General features: G+C 45.5%; 1 protein-coding gene across 5 annotated transcripts in view; it reads left to right on the plus strand.

Annotated features, from left to right (window-relative positions):
• The window catches only part of SFSWAP (splicing factor SWAP), a 233,342-nt gene that overhangs the window by 213,599 nt on the left and 4,949 nt on the right, over positions 1-14,794 (plus strand). For all 5 annotated transcript variants that reach the window (XM_089686134.1, XM_089686136.1, XM_089686133.1 and 2 more), the window contains one exon: positions 4,293-4,365. In XM_089686134.1, the coding sequence (XP_089542260.1) occupies positions 4,293-4,365 (73 nt within the window). The remainder of the gene's footprint in view (positions 1-4,292; positions 4,366-14,794) is intronic.

The raw sequence follows: 14,794 nt of genomic DNA on the forward strand, positions 1-14,794 counted from the left end.
TTCCTCTTTTTCCCTTCTGTCATGCAGAGTATTGACCCAATACCTCCTCCCCTCCCACCCCGCGCTCCCTCCCACCAAATCCGCCTCTCCCACTCCAAAACCCATCCCTCCCTAACCCTCCCCCCCGACCCCTCCTCTCCCCCCACCCTCCCAACTCCCCCCACCCCCCAGGCCTCCTTTGCCTTTGGCTCATGTTCCACCTTTTGATCCCTCTATAGGGGTTCGACTCCGCCTATGACCGCTCACCTTCCCCCCCTCCTCCCCGGTGTCCCCTTATCTGTTGACTCTCTATTTCCTCTTTTAACCAGCTGCCAATTTCCTGACCTACAAAAGCCCAGCTCTCCCTCCTCCACTTCCCAACCCGGTATCATTTGTCTCTGCAATCCAAATTTGTCACAGAAATCTTCCATATCTTCCGGAAATCTTAAGATCGCTGTAATACCATCTCTCCACCCGATCAAACTTATATCACGGCCCCATCTATATTTCACATTCTGTTTTTTCATCACTTCTAGTAGGGGTTTCAGTGATCTCTTCCTTCTCAGAGTCTCTGGTGTTAAGTCTGCAAAAATTTGAATATTTTTTCCTCCATATGTAATATTTGTTTTTCCTTTAATCTTTTTCCATATATCTTCTCTATCTCCGTAATTATGGAAATTAACAATTATATCTCTTGTTTTTTCCATCCCTTTTTCTTGTTGATACTTCCCAATCCTATAAACTCCATCCAATTTAAACATCTCCTCGTCCGATTTATCCATTATGGAGTTCAAAATTTTGCCAGTTAATTCTTTTAAATCTTTTAAGTCTCCCCCCTGTAACAGTTCCGGGACTCCTTTTACTCTGAGATTATTTCTCCTTTCTCTATTTCCTTGATCTTCCATCATATAACACAATCTCTTTTGTTCTTTTCTATCTTCTAATATCCATTTTTCTAGTTTTGGGATGGTTTGGGTATAAATTTGAACTTTTTCCTCCATTTCCTCCACCCTAGTTAACTATTGTCCCAGTTCTTCCCGAATCATCCCCGTTTCATGCTTCATTGATTTTTCCAGGCCTTTAAACATCTCCGCCATATCTTTTTTATTTGGTATTTGCATATCTCTTTCAAAATCTCTCGGGTCAGTGCCATCCGTTAATTGTTGACTATTATATACCGGGCCCAGGGAAAGTCTCGGGCTATTGTCCAAACTTAAATCCAATTCACTTTTTTCAGTTATTCCCTGAGTTCTTTCTGGGGTAACATTTCCTTGTGACACATAGTTCTTAATCGTGCCAGTTTGGGAGGTCTTAGGCCCGCTCCCTTTGGCATTTTTAGCTTTCATGATTACTCTTATTTCCAGAACTCCTGGACTCTCACTCCTCCCACTCTTCAGACCCGCCCTAGGAATCCCCTATTTCTTTTATTCTCCGGTTGAATATTTAATACACTGTCTTGCTACAAATATCTGGAGATCTAATACAAGGATTCAATATGTATATGGCTCCAATATACAAGTCCAAAATATAAAGAGTGTAGAAGAAGAACAGCAGGGTAAACCCACGGTCATCACTCACCCTTCACATTGGCATATCACTCCAGAAGCAGTCCTCTTTTATCGTTGTATCCTCTTAAGGGGATTCCTATAGGTCTCATATAACTCAGGTCACTTGTCTTCCCATCAAATGCTCCTAAATTGTATGTGGTATGCTGGTAGATGGAGATTAGAGATTGGGAGAGGTATATATGTTGGGGGATTAGCTGTGTTGTAGCAGTGGTGTAAGGCTGTAAAGCTGTAGTAGGTGGTTGATGCAGGTACAGTGGGGATCGAAAGTTTGGGCACCCCAGCTAAAAATTTGTATTAATGTGCATAAAGAAGCCAAGGAAAGATGGAAAAATCTCCAAAAGGCATCAAATTACAGATTAGACATTCTTATAATATGTCAACAAAAGTTAGATTTTATTTCCATCATTTACACTTTCAAAATAACAGAAAACCAAAAAATGGCATCTGCAAAAGTTTGGGCACCCTGCAGAATTTATAGCATGCACTGCCCCCTTTGCCAAGCTGAGACCTGCCAGTGTCATGGATTGTTCTCAATCATCGTCTGGGAAGACCAGGTGATGTCAATCTCAAAGGTTTTAAATGCCCAGACTCATCTGACCTTGCCCCAACAATCAGCACCATGGGTTCTTCTAAGCAGTTGTCTAGAAAACTGAAACTGAAAATAGTTGATGCTCACAAAGCTGGAGAAGGCTATAAGAAGATAGCAAAGCGTTTTCAGATGTCAATATCCTCTGTTTGGAATCTAATTAAGAAATGGCAGTCATCAGGAACAGTGGAAGTTAAAGTAAGATCTGGAAGACCAAGAAAAACATCAGACAGAACATCTCGCAGGATTGTGAGAAAAACAATTTAAAACCCACGTTTGACTGCACGATCCCTCCAGAAAGATCTGGCAGACACTGGAGTTGTGGTACACTATTCCACTATAAAGAGATACTTGTACAAATATGGTCTTCATGGAAGAGTCATCAGAAGAAAACCTATTCTACGTCCTCACCACAAAAATCATCGTTTGAACTTTGCAAATGAACATATAGACAAGCCTGATGCATTTTGGAAACAAGTTCTGTGGACCGATGAGGTTAAAATTGAACGTTTTGGCCGGAATGAGCAAAGGTACGTTTGGAGAAGAAGGGGCACAGAATTTAATGAAAAGAACCTCTGTCCAACTGTTAAGCATGGGGTTGGATCAATCATGCTTTGGGGTTGTGTTGCAGCCAGTGGCACAGGGAACATCTCACAAGTAGAAGGAAAAATGGATTCAATAAAATTTCAGCAAATTTTGGATGGTAACTTGATGCCATCTGTGAAAAAGCTGAAGTTAAATAGAGGATGTCTTCTACAAATGGATAATGATCCTAAACACACCTCGAAATCCACAGGGAATTACATCAAGAGGCGTAAACTGAAGGTTTTGCCATGGCCTTCACAATCTCCTGACCTCAACATAATTGAAAATCTATGGATAGACCTTAAAAGCGCAGTGCGTGACAGACAGCCCAGAAATCTCAAAGAACTGGAAGACTTTTGTAAGGAAGAATGGGCAAAGATACCTCAAGCAAGAATTGAAAGACTCTTGGCTGGCTACAAAAAGCGTTTACAAGCCGTGATACTTGCCAAAGGGGGCACTACAAGATATTAACTTTGCAGGGTGCCCAAACTTTTGCAGACGCCATTTTTTTGTTTTCTGTTATTTTGAAAGTGTAAATGATGGAAATAAAATCTAACTTTTGTTGACATATTATAAGAATGTCTAATCTGTAATTTGATGCCTTTTGGAGATTTTTCCATCTTTCCTTGGCTTCTTTATGCACATTAATACAAATTTTTAGCTGGGGTGCCCAAACTTTCGATCCCCACTGTATGGTATGGAGGTAGGGAGAATTGAGGGCTCAGGAAGACGGTATGGAGATGTTGGAATGTAAAGACAGCATGCTGGTTTACCTTCTCCGCCTCTTCCACCTGTTCAGACGCCAAGCAATCTCTCCCACAGCCGGATCTCCCAGAGCTCCTCCACTTTTACCCACGTGTTGGCGCTTCTCCCGTCTCATCCGACTCACTGGTGTCTCCCTGGCAGCCCCACTCTTCCTCCGACTCCAGCTCTCTCCTGTCTCCCGGCAGTCTAAGCGGCTCTCTCTGACAGTCTCCCTGGTAACTCCACTCCTCCTCCTCCGAAGCCGCCGCAAGACGTCAGAGGAAACCCCAAGGCTTCCCTCTCCCGGCTCTCTCCCGGGTCCAGGCAGTCCGACCGTCACTGGGACTCCACGCACCCTCTCCTGCTGGGTGAGTTTCCACACACCCTCGGTACAGCTGGTCACGCTAGCGGGGCATCATGGGGAGGATAATCGAGGGGAGGCTAGCGGAGAGTGCTTACTGCACACCCTCCCGTGCCGCCATAATCAGGCTCCACCCCCCCCCCCCCCCCTAGGTGTACTGAGTACGTTTTTTTTTTTGTTTTTTTTTTTTTAAAGATGTGTGCTTTCACACTCCCTTACAGTATGTTGATAGGAGATCTGAAGGTATAAACAGATATTGTTCAAACTGCTTCTTTCATATGATATTACTGAGCACTTGGTTTATTTTTCATGCTTATATTCGGCTCAGTTCACCCTATAGATCCACAGTTATTGAATGACTGTTTTGGGTAAGAAGAAGAAAATGCTATTGGCTTAAATTTTGACTATAGACAAGTTTAGTTACATTTCTGTAGTTTTGTTGGTGTAACCGATTCCCGTTTATTTGCAGGGAAAACTCCCAGGACAAAGATGGCCATATTGCGTCAGAAATTGTCTCTTCAGTTCAGTCCAAAATTACTCAGGTAATATTGCATGCTGGCTGTAGCGGCTCTATAATCTCTTAATCGTCATTGCTTTCATTAGCACTACTAAAGTGGTTCACTTTCAGTACTTTCAGAAAGAAATTGATATGTATGTTTCTTATGCTGCAAAATTTATCTTTGAGCACCCAGTAGAGAATTGTAAATTATTGCACAGTAAATGAATATTTTATTTTTTATTACAGCTCTATTAAAACTCAAAAATCAACATAATTTTCACTACCACAGACATAAGGCTTACAGTGGACCAGAACCACTTGCAGCTGGCCAGCTAACTAAGCCTTATGTTGGCTGCATAACCTTCTGCTATAAGGTCACGATTGCTTCAGCAAGTGTTCCCTTCACTCCACTGCCTGTCACTGATCCTTCCTGCTGTGTGCCCGCTATCTGTTCCCCTCTACAACCTTGTGTACCACTCTCCATGTTTACCGGCAAAGACGTGGTTAATGAGAGGATTGTATTGTGAGCATCCAGTGTGGAAAATCGGAACTGTTCAAGATTGCAAGTGGGGGGATTGGTAAATATGTCTCCTGTATTAAACAAACTCTTGACTTTCCTGAATGAACACATAAGTACTCTATACTGAGCACTTTGGTGGTCATTCCTAACTGAAAGGGTAGTAAAAATTATTTATTATCAGTTTCCTTTTTGAATCAACTCAGAACTGAGCCAATCTGTGTTTACCAGTAACTGCAAAGCATCTGTCTTTTACAGATCAGCAACAGGGGTATTTTACTAAGGTTCACATAGGAGGACTGTAGCATACATCCGCATGAAGGCTGTGTTTGCCCACTTCAGGATGCACAAGTGTTCCATGCTGGCAGTCCCATTCATTTCAAATTGGATGCAGAAGCTGACAGCCAGTGTTCCCAATTTGACAGCCTTACAAGTGTATGGCTCCAAACGCAGACAGTTTGCTTTTTGGGCAATGTACCCGCACCCATATGGCTGTCAAATTCGGAGCAGTAGCTCTGTCCCTGCAGCCACTGCATCCCAAATGAAAGTAATGGGACTGCTTGCACTGAGATGCACTGAACACCTGTGCATCCCTGTGTGGGAAAACACGGCCCTCACATGGATGTATGTTATATGGGCAGCACCACCACAAAACGCTACCTAGTCAAGTGAATGAATAGGGTCATTATGTATCCAACCTGCAACTGTGTGTAATGCACATGGTTGCTGTGCGATAGTGCAGGCCATTCAGGATAAAAACAGGCAGTGAGGAGGTTACATATTGCAACTGCCTTCTGAAAAGGGATCTACTGTGATTTCCCTTTGAGGGGGTAGCAAGGCCTCCAAAATGTGTTAACAAGCCTAAAGATAGCCTAGCAGTTTAGGGTGATTGCCCTCAAATGCATAAGCAGCAGTTGCCTTTAGTGAAAACCTCAAATCAAAATCATCAGTAGGTTCTTAGATTTAGGGAGTTGAATGTGTGTGCAAAAACTTGATATTTCCTATAAAAGTTTAGCTTGGCCTCACCCTTTTCCACCTCCTGAGTCTTCCTTATTGGTCAAATTTACAAAGAAAAAAGTCTGATTATCAGAAACCAATATTCTAGTTACCCCAGTGTGAGAACTTAAATGGAATATCAAAGTGGAGGTGATGTGCTGTAATGTCTGCACTTTACATTGGTTTTACAATTGTGAAACGCATACAAAATGTATTTAAGTTATGTATCAAACCTTGGTGGGTAAGCTGTGCAATGATTACAGCGCACCACCTCCTCTTTGATATTCATTGGTCAGTGAGATATCTGTGGGTTGTGCAAGGTTTTCACCCTGTTCAGTTTTTTTGCTATGTGCCTTTTCTCCCTTATGGGGAAGTTTCCACTGTTAGCTAGTTTTATGTACATTGAACACTTCACTGCCTTCTACTATAACAATAGAAATGGGCACGAAGTACAACATGTTTAGTTAGCTGCAATGTGCTATTCAGTTACAGGAACATTGTCCATTCCTATGGTTCCCAGACCCTGAAGACCCTCCAGGGGTATACCCACTATGACAGGCGAAAACTGGACTCGTATAGAGACCTGCCTTTTAAAAGCTAAGACAACTTTGTCCTGTTATCGGATCGTTACTGCAGCTTTATATCAAATGGGAAACTTAGAATCAGAGCAAGACCATTATTTTAATGTTGGCCTCTGCATTTGATTCTAGTTGCATCTCAGACACTCCACAAGTGGCCTACCTAACCAAGGCAGATTTTTGTGCAACTATGTCAACTCTTGCCACCCATGTCTAGAGCGCAGAAGCGACAAGCTTCTTTTCCACCTCTTCCTTCTGTCTCTGAATGGGAAGTGGACCTACCTGTTTTTGAAGCGGTAGACATGGAGAACTTTGAAGAAGACTATAGGCGGTGTTCATGGAGGCCATGAAAGATTTCCCACCCCAAGGCTCCTGTACACCCGAATCAATGGCTTCACACAATATGCTTGCCAGTGTAGACATGCTCAGGTCTGCTGCGTACAATAGCCTCGGTATAGTTTCACATGAATCTTCTTCACAAGCCCTTTTTGGTGTTGGAAGACCTGTAAAGTCTTAAAAGTGTGACAATTGTTTTTCTCCGGATTAGGTTTTCACCCCTCCGAGAATAATTTCGGACCTTTATCCAGTTGAAAAGAAATTCACTAGAAACTGAATGGTTCCAGTAGTAGACCCCACATCTCAGTCCTAAATAACATTTTACTGTGCCTGAAGAAGCTGCTCCTTCATTTAGGGACAGAAATGTTTAAAGACACTCTGAAAGACTCTTTAATCCTGCAGGCACAGGACTGCAACTAGTTATTGCTGCTATTTCTGATTGTCAAACCACAGCTAATTGGACTAGGCAATGAACAATCAACAGGAACCTGTCTTTCAGGACTGAACTCTTAGAAGTCATAACAGAAATTTCCAGAATGGCTCTCATTTCTGTCTATATGTGAAGAATTTTATGACTAAATACCTGGTCAGCTGAAACCTCCTGTAATACGCCTCACACGCAATATGGCCTTTGAAAGAGGACGGATGTCTTTTTGGTGAGGCACTTGATAAGTTCTTAAAGGATGATGCAAGAGGAAAGGTCTTTATTTCAAAGCAGAAGGCTCCAAAACCCACTTCTTCAGAAGCTTCTACCTACTCTAAACACCCCACGGCTATCCTCAGGTTTCATCTTCAAAGCCATAGTTAAGCCCTTAGTTACAAGCCTTAGAACAGCCCACGAAGCCTACTGAAAAGTCTCCTTCACAATGGTGGGGCACCCTTGTGCCTAACACTTGGGGGAGTCTTTTACAGTTGGCTTTTCTTTGGGTCACAGATGTCCCAAACTTATGGGTTCAGTCAGTTGTTTCAAAGGGGTATAATAGTTTCAGACCCCACTCCTTCATCATTTTTCTCTCTCAAATTAACTAAAATCTGCCAAAGTCCAGTCAGATCTACAGTCTGCACTGGATCATCCTTTGTCCCATTGAGTGGTTGTACCCGTCCCTCTGGAGGACAGGTTCGAATGATTCATTCTAACCTGTTCTTATTACAAAATCCCAACAACAGGTATTCGTCCTATATTGGCCCTAAAATCTCTAAATTAATCATTTTTGTATTCCCAGAATATTTACAAATGTGCTTGCACCCCTTCTTGCCCTCCTAAGAACTCCAGCCATCCTGGTTACGAGATACCTAGACAACCTATTTCTGAAGGAGATATCTTTCTCAAAACTGTCTGAAAGACTATTCAGATTGTTCAGGCTTTTGGTTGGGTAATCGCCTTCCAAAGGCTGCCCTCCAGCCTCCCATTTGTCTGGAATACTTAAAGCAGAAGTAGGGAATAGTACAAATAGCATTAACTACCCTCACTACAGACCCGCTTTTCTTTCTTATGTTGCCTCTTTTTTTCTGTATCTCCATTCCAAGTCCTAGTTAGGGCTAAGTAACAGATCTTTAGGTTTGAAAGTTTAGATGGGGTGGTTACATCTGGAGTAATCCACCTCCTCGTTCTCTCCTCCTTCAGCTCTCAGCTGTGGCTACGCTTTCCTCAGAGCCACAAGCTGGAATGTGCATGCATGTCATGTGCCTGTTTCCATGACATCACACTGTCAACAGAAATCAGAGGCACATAACAGTATGCTGAGCTGTGGGATTTTCAGCTCCAAAAAACTACTGTATGAGAAAAGAATGATTAAATGTTCAGCTGCTTCTCAATTCCACGCTGGAGAGACAGAGCACTCTTGAGAAAGAGACACAGTGAGAGCTCAGCCTGGATGGGACGAGGGAGAAAATAGCTGCATATGTGTAAATAAAACTCAAACTGAGAACAGCCTGGAGGGGAGGGGGAGGGAGAGAGGACCCACCTGTGTGTGAAGAAACTCTGACAAGAACAGCCTGGACAGGAGGAGGGTGAGAAGAGCTGAAGCAGTGCTGAAGTCTCGGGAGCAAGCAGACTGCCAGGAGCCGATCTCCTCCACCCCCCAACCCCGATGTTGTTGCCTGAGAGACCTTAGCCCCTCCCACAGGTATTTTCTTTGATTTCACAAAAAAGGGTGTACATTTCACAGGGCAGTTTTTTATAGTAGCAGCTCACCAGGATTCAGATAATGCAAAAAAAATAACCCAATAATTCTCATCCTAGACATGGCACAGGCAAACATTTTCCTTCTGGCAAACAAACTTCTCTAAGGTCTCATGCCTTCAGATTTAAAAGACATCCTTCCATTATGGTTGCATCATGCTGTTTATTTTGCTCAGTTCCACTCAAGGTTTGTCCAACACAACATTCTGTAGGCCTGGAACAAGCATAATGCATCTCTCAACTTCCAAATGCTTCTGTTCAGTCAAGCAAGGAATCGGGAAAATGGGAAAGAGTTTCTCCCACACTCATGAAAGATGAGAACAGATGGCAGCCTAACAGGCTAGGGAGGAGTGTTCCAATATCTCAAGTTCAGGAAACCTGGCCACCCAGAGAAGCAAAGCTCTCCAACAGCTTGAAGCTCAGAGCAATGAAATTGGTTCTGCACCACTGAACCTCCCTTTTTCAAGGACACCCATTAAGGCTACAATTAGATAATGCCCTGGCAGTAGCCTAGATCATCAGGGGATACAGGAGTAAGGCAATGTTGAAGGATGTAGGTCTGGTCATCTCCTGGGTGGAAAATCACTGCCCAACAATCTGCTGCTCACATCTCGAGTGAACAATGCGGAGATGGATTTCCTCAGTCGTTACTCCCTGGACCAAGGGGAAAGGTCCCTTCATCCCAACATATTCAGTCTCCTATGTTAGAAATAAGGGACACCAGATGTGGAGCAAGTTACCCGTTTGTGGCCAGGATCCTCTAGTACTGGTATCTGATGCTGTAGATAAGTCCAGGGTTGATATATGCCTTCACTCCAGTGTGGATTATTCATCAATTGTTCTACAAAATAGAGGAAGAGAAGAAATCGGTGATTTTCATTGCAACAAACTAGTCTGGTATACAATACAGACATGCTCAAACTTCTGCAAGACAGCTCCTTGCCTCTTCTGAACAGACCAGACCTGCTGTCTCAGCCCCCTGTTCCATCCTGATTCTCAGTCACTGGCCTTAAAAGCATGACTGTTGAAACTCAGGTCTTAAAGGACAGGGGTATATCTGGCTCTGTCATTCCCACTTTACTCGAGGCCAGAAAAGCCTCTTTGGGAAAAATCTACCATACCTGGAAATCCATTTCTGCTTGATGTGAACACAGGCATTTGAACTCCAGAGGCTTCTCAGCGCCTCACATTCTGGCTTTCCTACAGTAGGGACTTAACCTAATAACTCTTAACTGATAGGTTTCAGCCTTGTCCCTTCTATTCCACGAAGTTTTGGCTTCACTTTCACTTGTTAAAACCTTCATTCAAGGTGTCTCACAGTTCAAAGTCCCATTACAGCAACCTGTGCTTGCTTGGGATCTCAGTTTGGTTCTCTCTACCATGCAGAATGTACTCTTTCAATTCATTAGGGAACTCCCCTTGGAGTTATTTCTCCTGCAGTGTGGCCTCAAGTCTTAGACCCTCCTTTCTGCTATAGGTGGTATCCGCCTTCCACCTCTTAATGAAGACATTGTCTTTTCTTGTGCCCTGTTCTTAAATATCCCAAAGAAATTATTCTCTATTCTTTTCATGTAATTAGATCTATCTGTCTTTCTGAAAGCCATAGCCTCTTTCTGGAAAAAACTGTTTTTTGTCTTGCCACAAGGTCTTGAAAGGGACACCCTGCTTCCAAGTTCACTATTGCTGGATGGGTAAGACCACTCATTTTAACAGCCTACTCTCTAAAAGAAAAGACAAGGTTCTTCCTGCACTGTTACATGTTCACTCCACCAGATTGATAGGAGTTTCCTGGGCATTCTGACATTATTATTATTATTATTACTACGAGTTTATATAGCGCCAAAGGGTTTGCTCAGCGCTGTACAATAGGGGGGACAATACATGGCACAGTACAACAACAACAAACAACGTACGAGGGGTAAGAGGGCCCTACTCTTACGAGCTTACAATCTAGGAGGGAGGGGGGTAAAGGTACAGTAGGAAGTGGCTGAGGGGGATGAAGTGGTGGGAGGAATGAGGGAGGATGGCCGTTAGGTGAGGGTGGGGTAGGCTTCCCTGAAGAGATGGGTTTAGAGGGAGCGCCTGAATGTGAATAGGGAAGGCGACAGTCTGATGGATTGGGGCAGTGAGTTCCAGAGGATGGGGGAGGACCTGGAGAAGTCCTGCAGTCGTGCATGGGAGGAGGAGACCAGGGAGCAGGATAGAAGGAGGTCCTGTGAGGAGCGAAGGGTACGGGTAGGGTGGTACTTGGTGATCAGGTTGGTGAGGTAGTCAGGGGCAGTGTTGTGAACGGCTTTGTAGGTCAGGGTTAGGAGTTTAAATTTGATGCGTTGGGCAATCGGGAGCCAGTGGAGGGAGAGGCAGAGGGGGGTGGCAGAGGTGGAGCGGGTGGTGAGGTGGATGAGTCTGGCAGCTGAGTTCAGGATGGTCTGGAGCGGGGAGAGCCTGCACTTGGGTAGGCCAGTGAGGAGGGAGTTGCAGTAGTCAAGGCGTGAGATGATGAGGGAGTGTACTAGAAGTTTGGTGGTGTCTGGGGTGAGGAAGGAGCGTATCTTGGCAATGTTGCGAAGATGGAGCCTGCATGTGTTTGTGAGTGATTTGACATGCGGTTGGAGGGAGAGGTTCGCGTCAAGAATGACGCCAAGGACTTTGGCTTGCGGGGCGGGAGTGATAGTGGAGTTGTTGGTGATGATGGATAGGATGGGGGGGGGGGGGGTGTTGGCAGGGGGAAAGATGAGGAGCTCGGTTTTGGAGAGGTTGAGCTTGAGGAAATGTAGCGACATCCAGTCTGAGATGTCATTTAGGAGGTGAGTGATGCGGGCGGAGATAGTGGGGGTGAGGTGAGGGGTGGAGAGGTAGATTTGGGTGTCGTCAGCATAGAGGTGATAGTTGAAGCCGTGAGATTGTATGAGTTTGCCCAGGGAGGAGGTGTAGATGGAGAAGAGAAGGGGTCCAAGGACAGAGCCTTGGGGGACCCCAACAGAGAGGGGGAGGGAGGGGGAGGTGGCACCATTGTAGGTGACACTGAAGGAGCGTCGGGATAGGTAGGATGAGAACCAAGAGAGAGCAGTATCTCCGATGCCAAGGGAGAGTAGTTTATTAAGGAGGAGGGGGTGGTCAACTGTGTCGAAGGCCGCAGAGAGGTCCAGGAGAAGGAGGACAGAGTAGTCGCCCTTGGCTTTGGCGTTGAGTAGGTCGTTAGTGATTTTGAGGAGGGCAGTTTCAGTGGAGTGTAGGGGACGGAAGCCGGACTGTAGAGGGTCAAGGAGGTTATTGTCTGTAAGGTGGGCGCTTAGGCGATCGTAGACTATGCGTTCAAGGAGCTTGGAGGTGAGTGGCAGCAGAGAGATGGGTCTGAGGTTGATGGGGTCCGCAGGATCCAGGGAGGGCTTTTTGAGGATGGGGGTGATATGCGCGTGCTTTAGGGGGGAGGGGAATACGCCAGTAGAGAGGGAGAGATTGAAGATGTGGGTGAGGGAGCGGATGAGGGAAGAGGGGGGTGACCGGAGGAGTTGAGAGGGGATAGGGTCCAGGGGGCAGGTAGTGAAGCGGGCTTTTGAGAGGACTTTGGCGACTTCCTCAGTAGTGACAGGGCTGAGGGAGTGCAGTGCGGGGGGGGGGGGGGTTATGGTGGGCGAGGCATTGGGAGAGGAGGGGGGCAGTGCTGTTGTGAGGGCAGAGGAGGGGGGAGATGAAGGGGTGACGGGGGCGAGGAGGCTAGGTGGGGAGGTAGATTGCAAGTTGACGATGTCCTTACGGATAGCGTCAATCTTGTTGTGGAAATGGGTGGCAATCTCGTGGGCGGTGAGAGAGGTACTGAGTGGAGGAGGGGGGGGGGGGGGGGGAGAGCAGGGAGTTGAAGGTGGAGAAGAGTCGGCGGGGGCAGGAGGAGAGGGTGTTTATTAGGTTAACAAAGTAGGCCTGCTTGGCGGCGTGGAGGGAGGAGGTGTAGTTAAGAAATGCAGATTTGTAGAGGGAGAAAGTATGAGGGCACCTTGTTTTGCGCCACAGTCTCTCCAGTGCGTGACTGCGACGTTTGAGGCGTTTAGTGCTGTCGGTCTGCCAGGGTTGAAGCGGTCTGGGTTTGATGATGCGTGTGGTTAGGGGTGCCAGAGAGTCTAGGGCAGCTGACAGTCATTGTACAAGGTGGTGGCTATGTCAGGACATGACAGTGGGAGGATGCTGTCGTGTAGGCAGTCGGCGGCAGAGTGGAGGGGGGCCGAGTTCAGGTTGCGGAGGTTGCGGCTGGTGATGGTTTGGCGTTTTTGAGGGGGGGAGTTGGGGCAAGGGGAGATGGAGAAGGTGAGGAGGTGGTGGTCGGAGAGAGGGAAGGGGGTGTTCGAGAACTGGTTGAGGGTACAGAGGTGGGAGAAGACAAGGTCCAGGGTGTTCCCTCCGAAGTGGGTGGAGGATTGAGTGTGCTGTGTGAGCGCGAAGGAGGAGGTTAGGTGGAGGAATTGGGAAGTAGCCGGGGTGTTGTCGTTGATGGGGATGTTGAAGTCCCCGAGGATGATGGTCGGTAGCTCAGAGGAGAGGAAGAAGGGAAGCCAGGCGGCGAAGTCATCCAGGAAGCGGGCTATGGATCCGGGAGGCCTGTAGATCACTGCGATCCTTAGGGGGGTGGGTGAGAAGAGTCGGATGCAGTGCGCCTCAAAGGAGGGGAAGGAAAGAGAGGGTGGGTTAGGGAGGACCTGGAAGGTGCTAAGCGGTGATAGGAGCAAGCCGACACCACCACCTCTGCGATCGCTCAGTCTTGGTGAATGGGTCCAGATGAGACCTCCATGGGTGAGTGCCGCAGGGGAACACATCACACATCTGCTGTTCAGCTCTGTAAGGCTGCCACCTGGTCTTCAGTTAAAACCTTCTCCAAGCTCTACCAGGTAGATGTTGTTGCCTACCCCTCTGATTCATTGCTTGGGGACTTCCCAGGGGCTATGAATATCCAGTCTGCATCCTGTACTGTATGATTTTGATGAAAATTTTTACTTGCCTCTAAGTATCTCATCTTGGAGTACAGTACAGGACACAGGTCACCCTCTCCTCTGTTTTTGTGTTACTCCACATTGCTTTCTAAAAAAAAAAAAAAAATGGAGGTCTTACGGGAGTGGTGTTAGGGTTCTAGGGGTACACCCAAGGGAGAATGTCCAAAAGTCTCCTGAAGGTAGCCTATAACTCGGGGTCTATGAATATCCAGCCTGTGTCCTGCACTGTACTCCAAGATATGGAGGATTTACAGGTAAGTGACATTTCTTTTTGGAATCCTCTAGCAGAAATGCATATTTAGGCTTGTAGATATTAGAGTTAAACTGAAACTTGTACAATAGTAACATGTCCCTCTTTTTTCTTGTTAAAAAATATCAATCCTCTAGACAGAAATGCATACAACGGTTTGTAGATATAAAGCAGCTAAGCATAAACTTTTATAATAGTAATGTGCCATTTTACTATACCATATAAAGGACATTGAATGCCTACATGGTACTTCTTGATCTGTGTGGAACAATATGGCCTGAACGCTGATCTGTTATCTCCCTAGATTAACTATTGGATTTGTATATTTTACCAATGCTCAGAGGCTTATTTTCCATACAATTATTATAGTTTGTTACAAAAATTATAAGGACTATCACATACATTTTATTAAACAGCCTTTCACTTTTGGTTATGTAGCCTTTTGCAGAGATGAGTTTAGCAAGTGGACTCTGGTCCCACTACAGGCTATAGGTAGGCTGTAAAAAAAAAAAGGGTTAAACTCGCTTGTTCACATTTCACTTGCTCGTAATAAGTGGTAATTGCTGTGTGAAATATTTTTAATTATCTGGATCTACTAAGCTGCCTAACTATTGTTACGATCAGTAGAACA

The sequence above is a fragment of the Staurois parvus genome, unplaced genomic scaffold, assembly GCF_062004578.1.
Source record: "Staurois parvus isolate SC_StPar_1 unplaced genomic scaffold, SC_StPar_1.0 ptg000392l, whole genome shotgun sequence".
Classification (NCBI taxonomy): Eukaryota; Metazoa; Chordata; class Amphibia; order Anura; family Ranidae; genus Staurois; species Staurois parvus.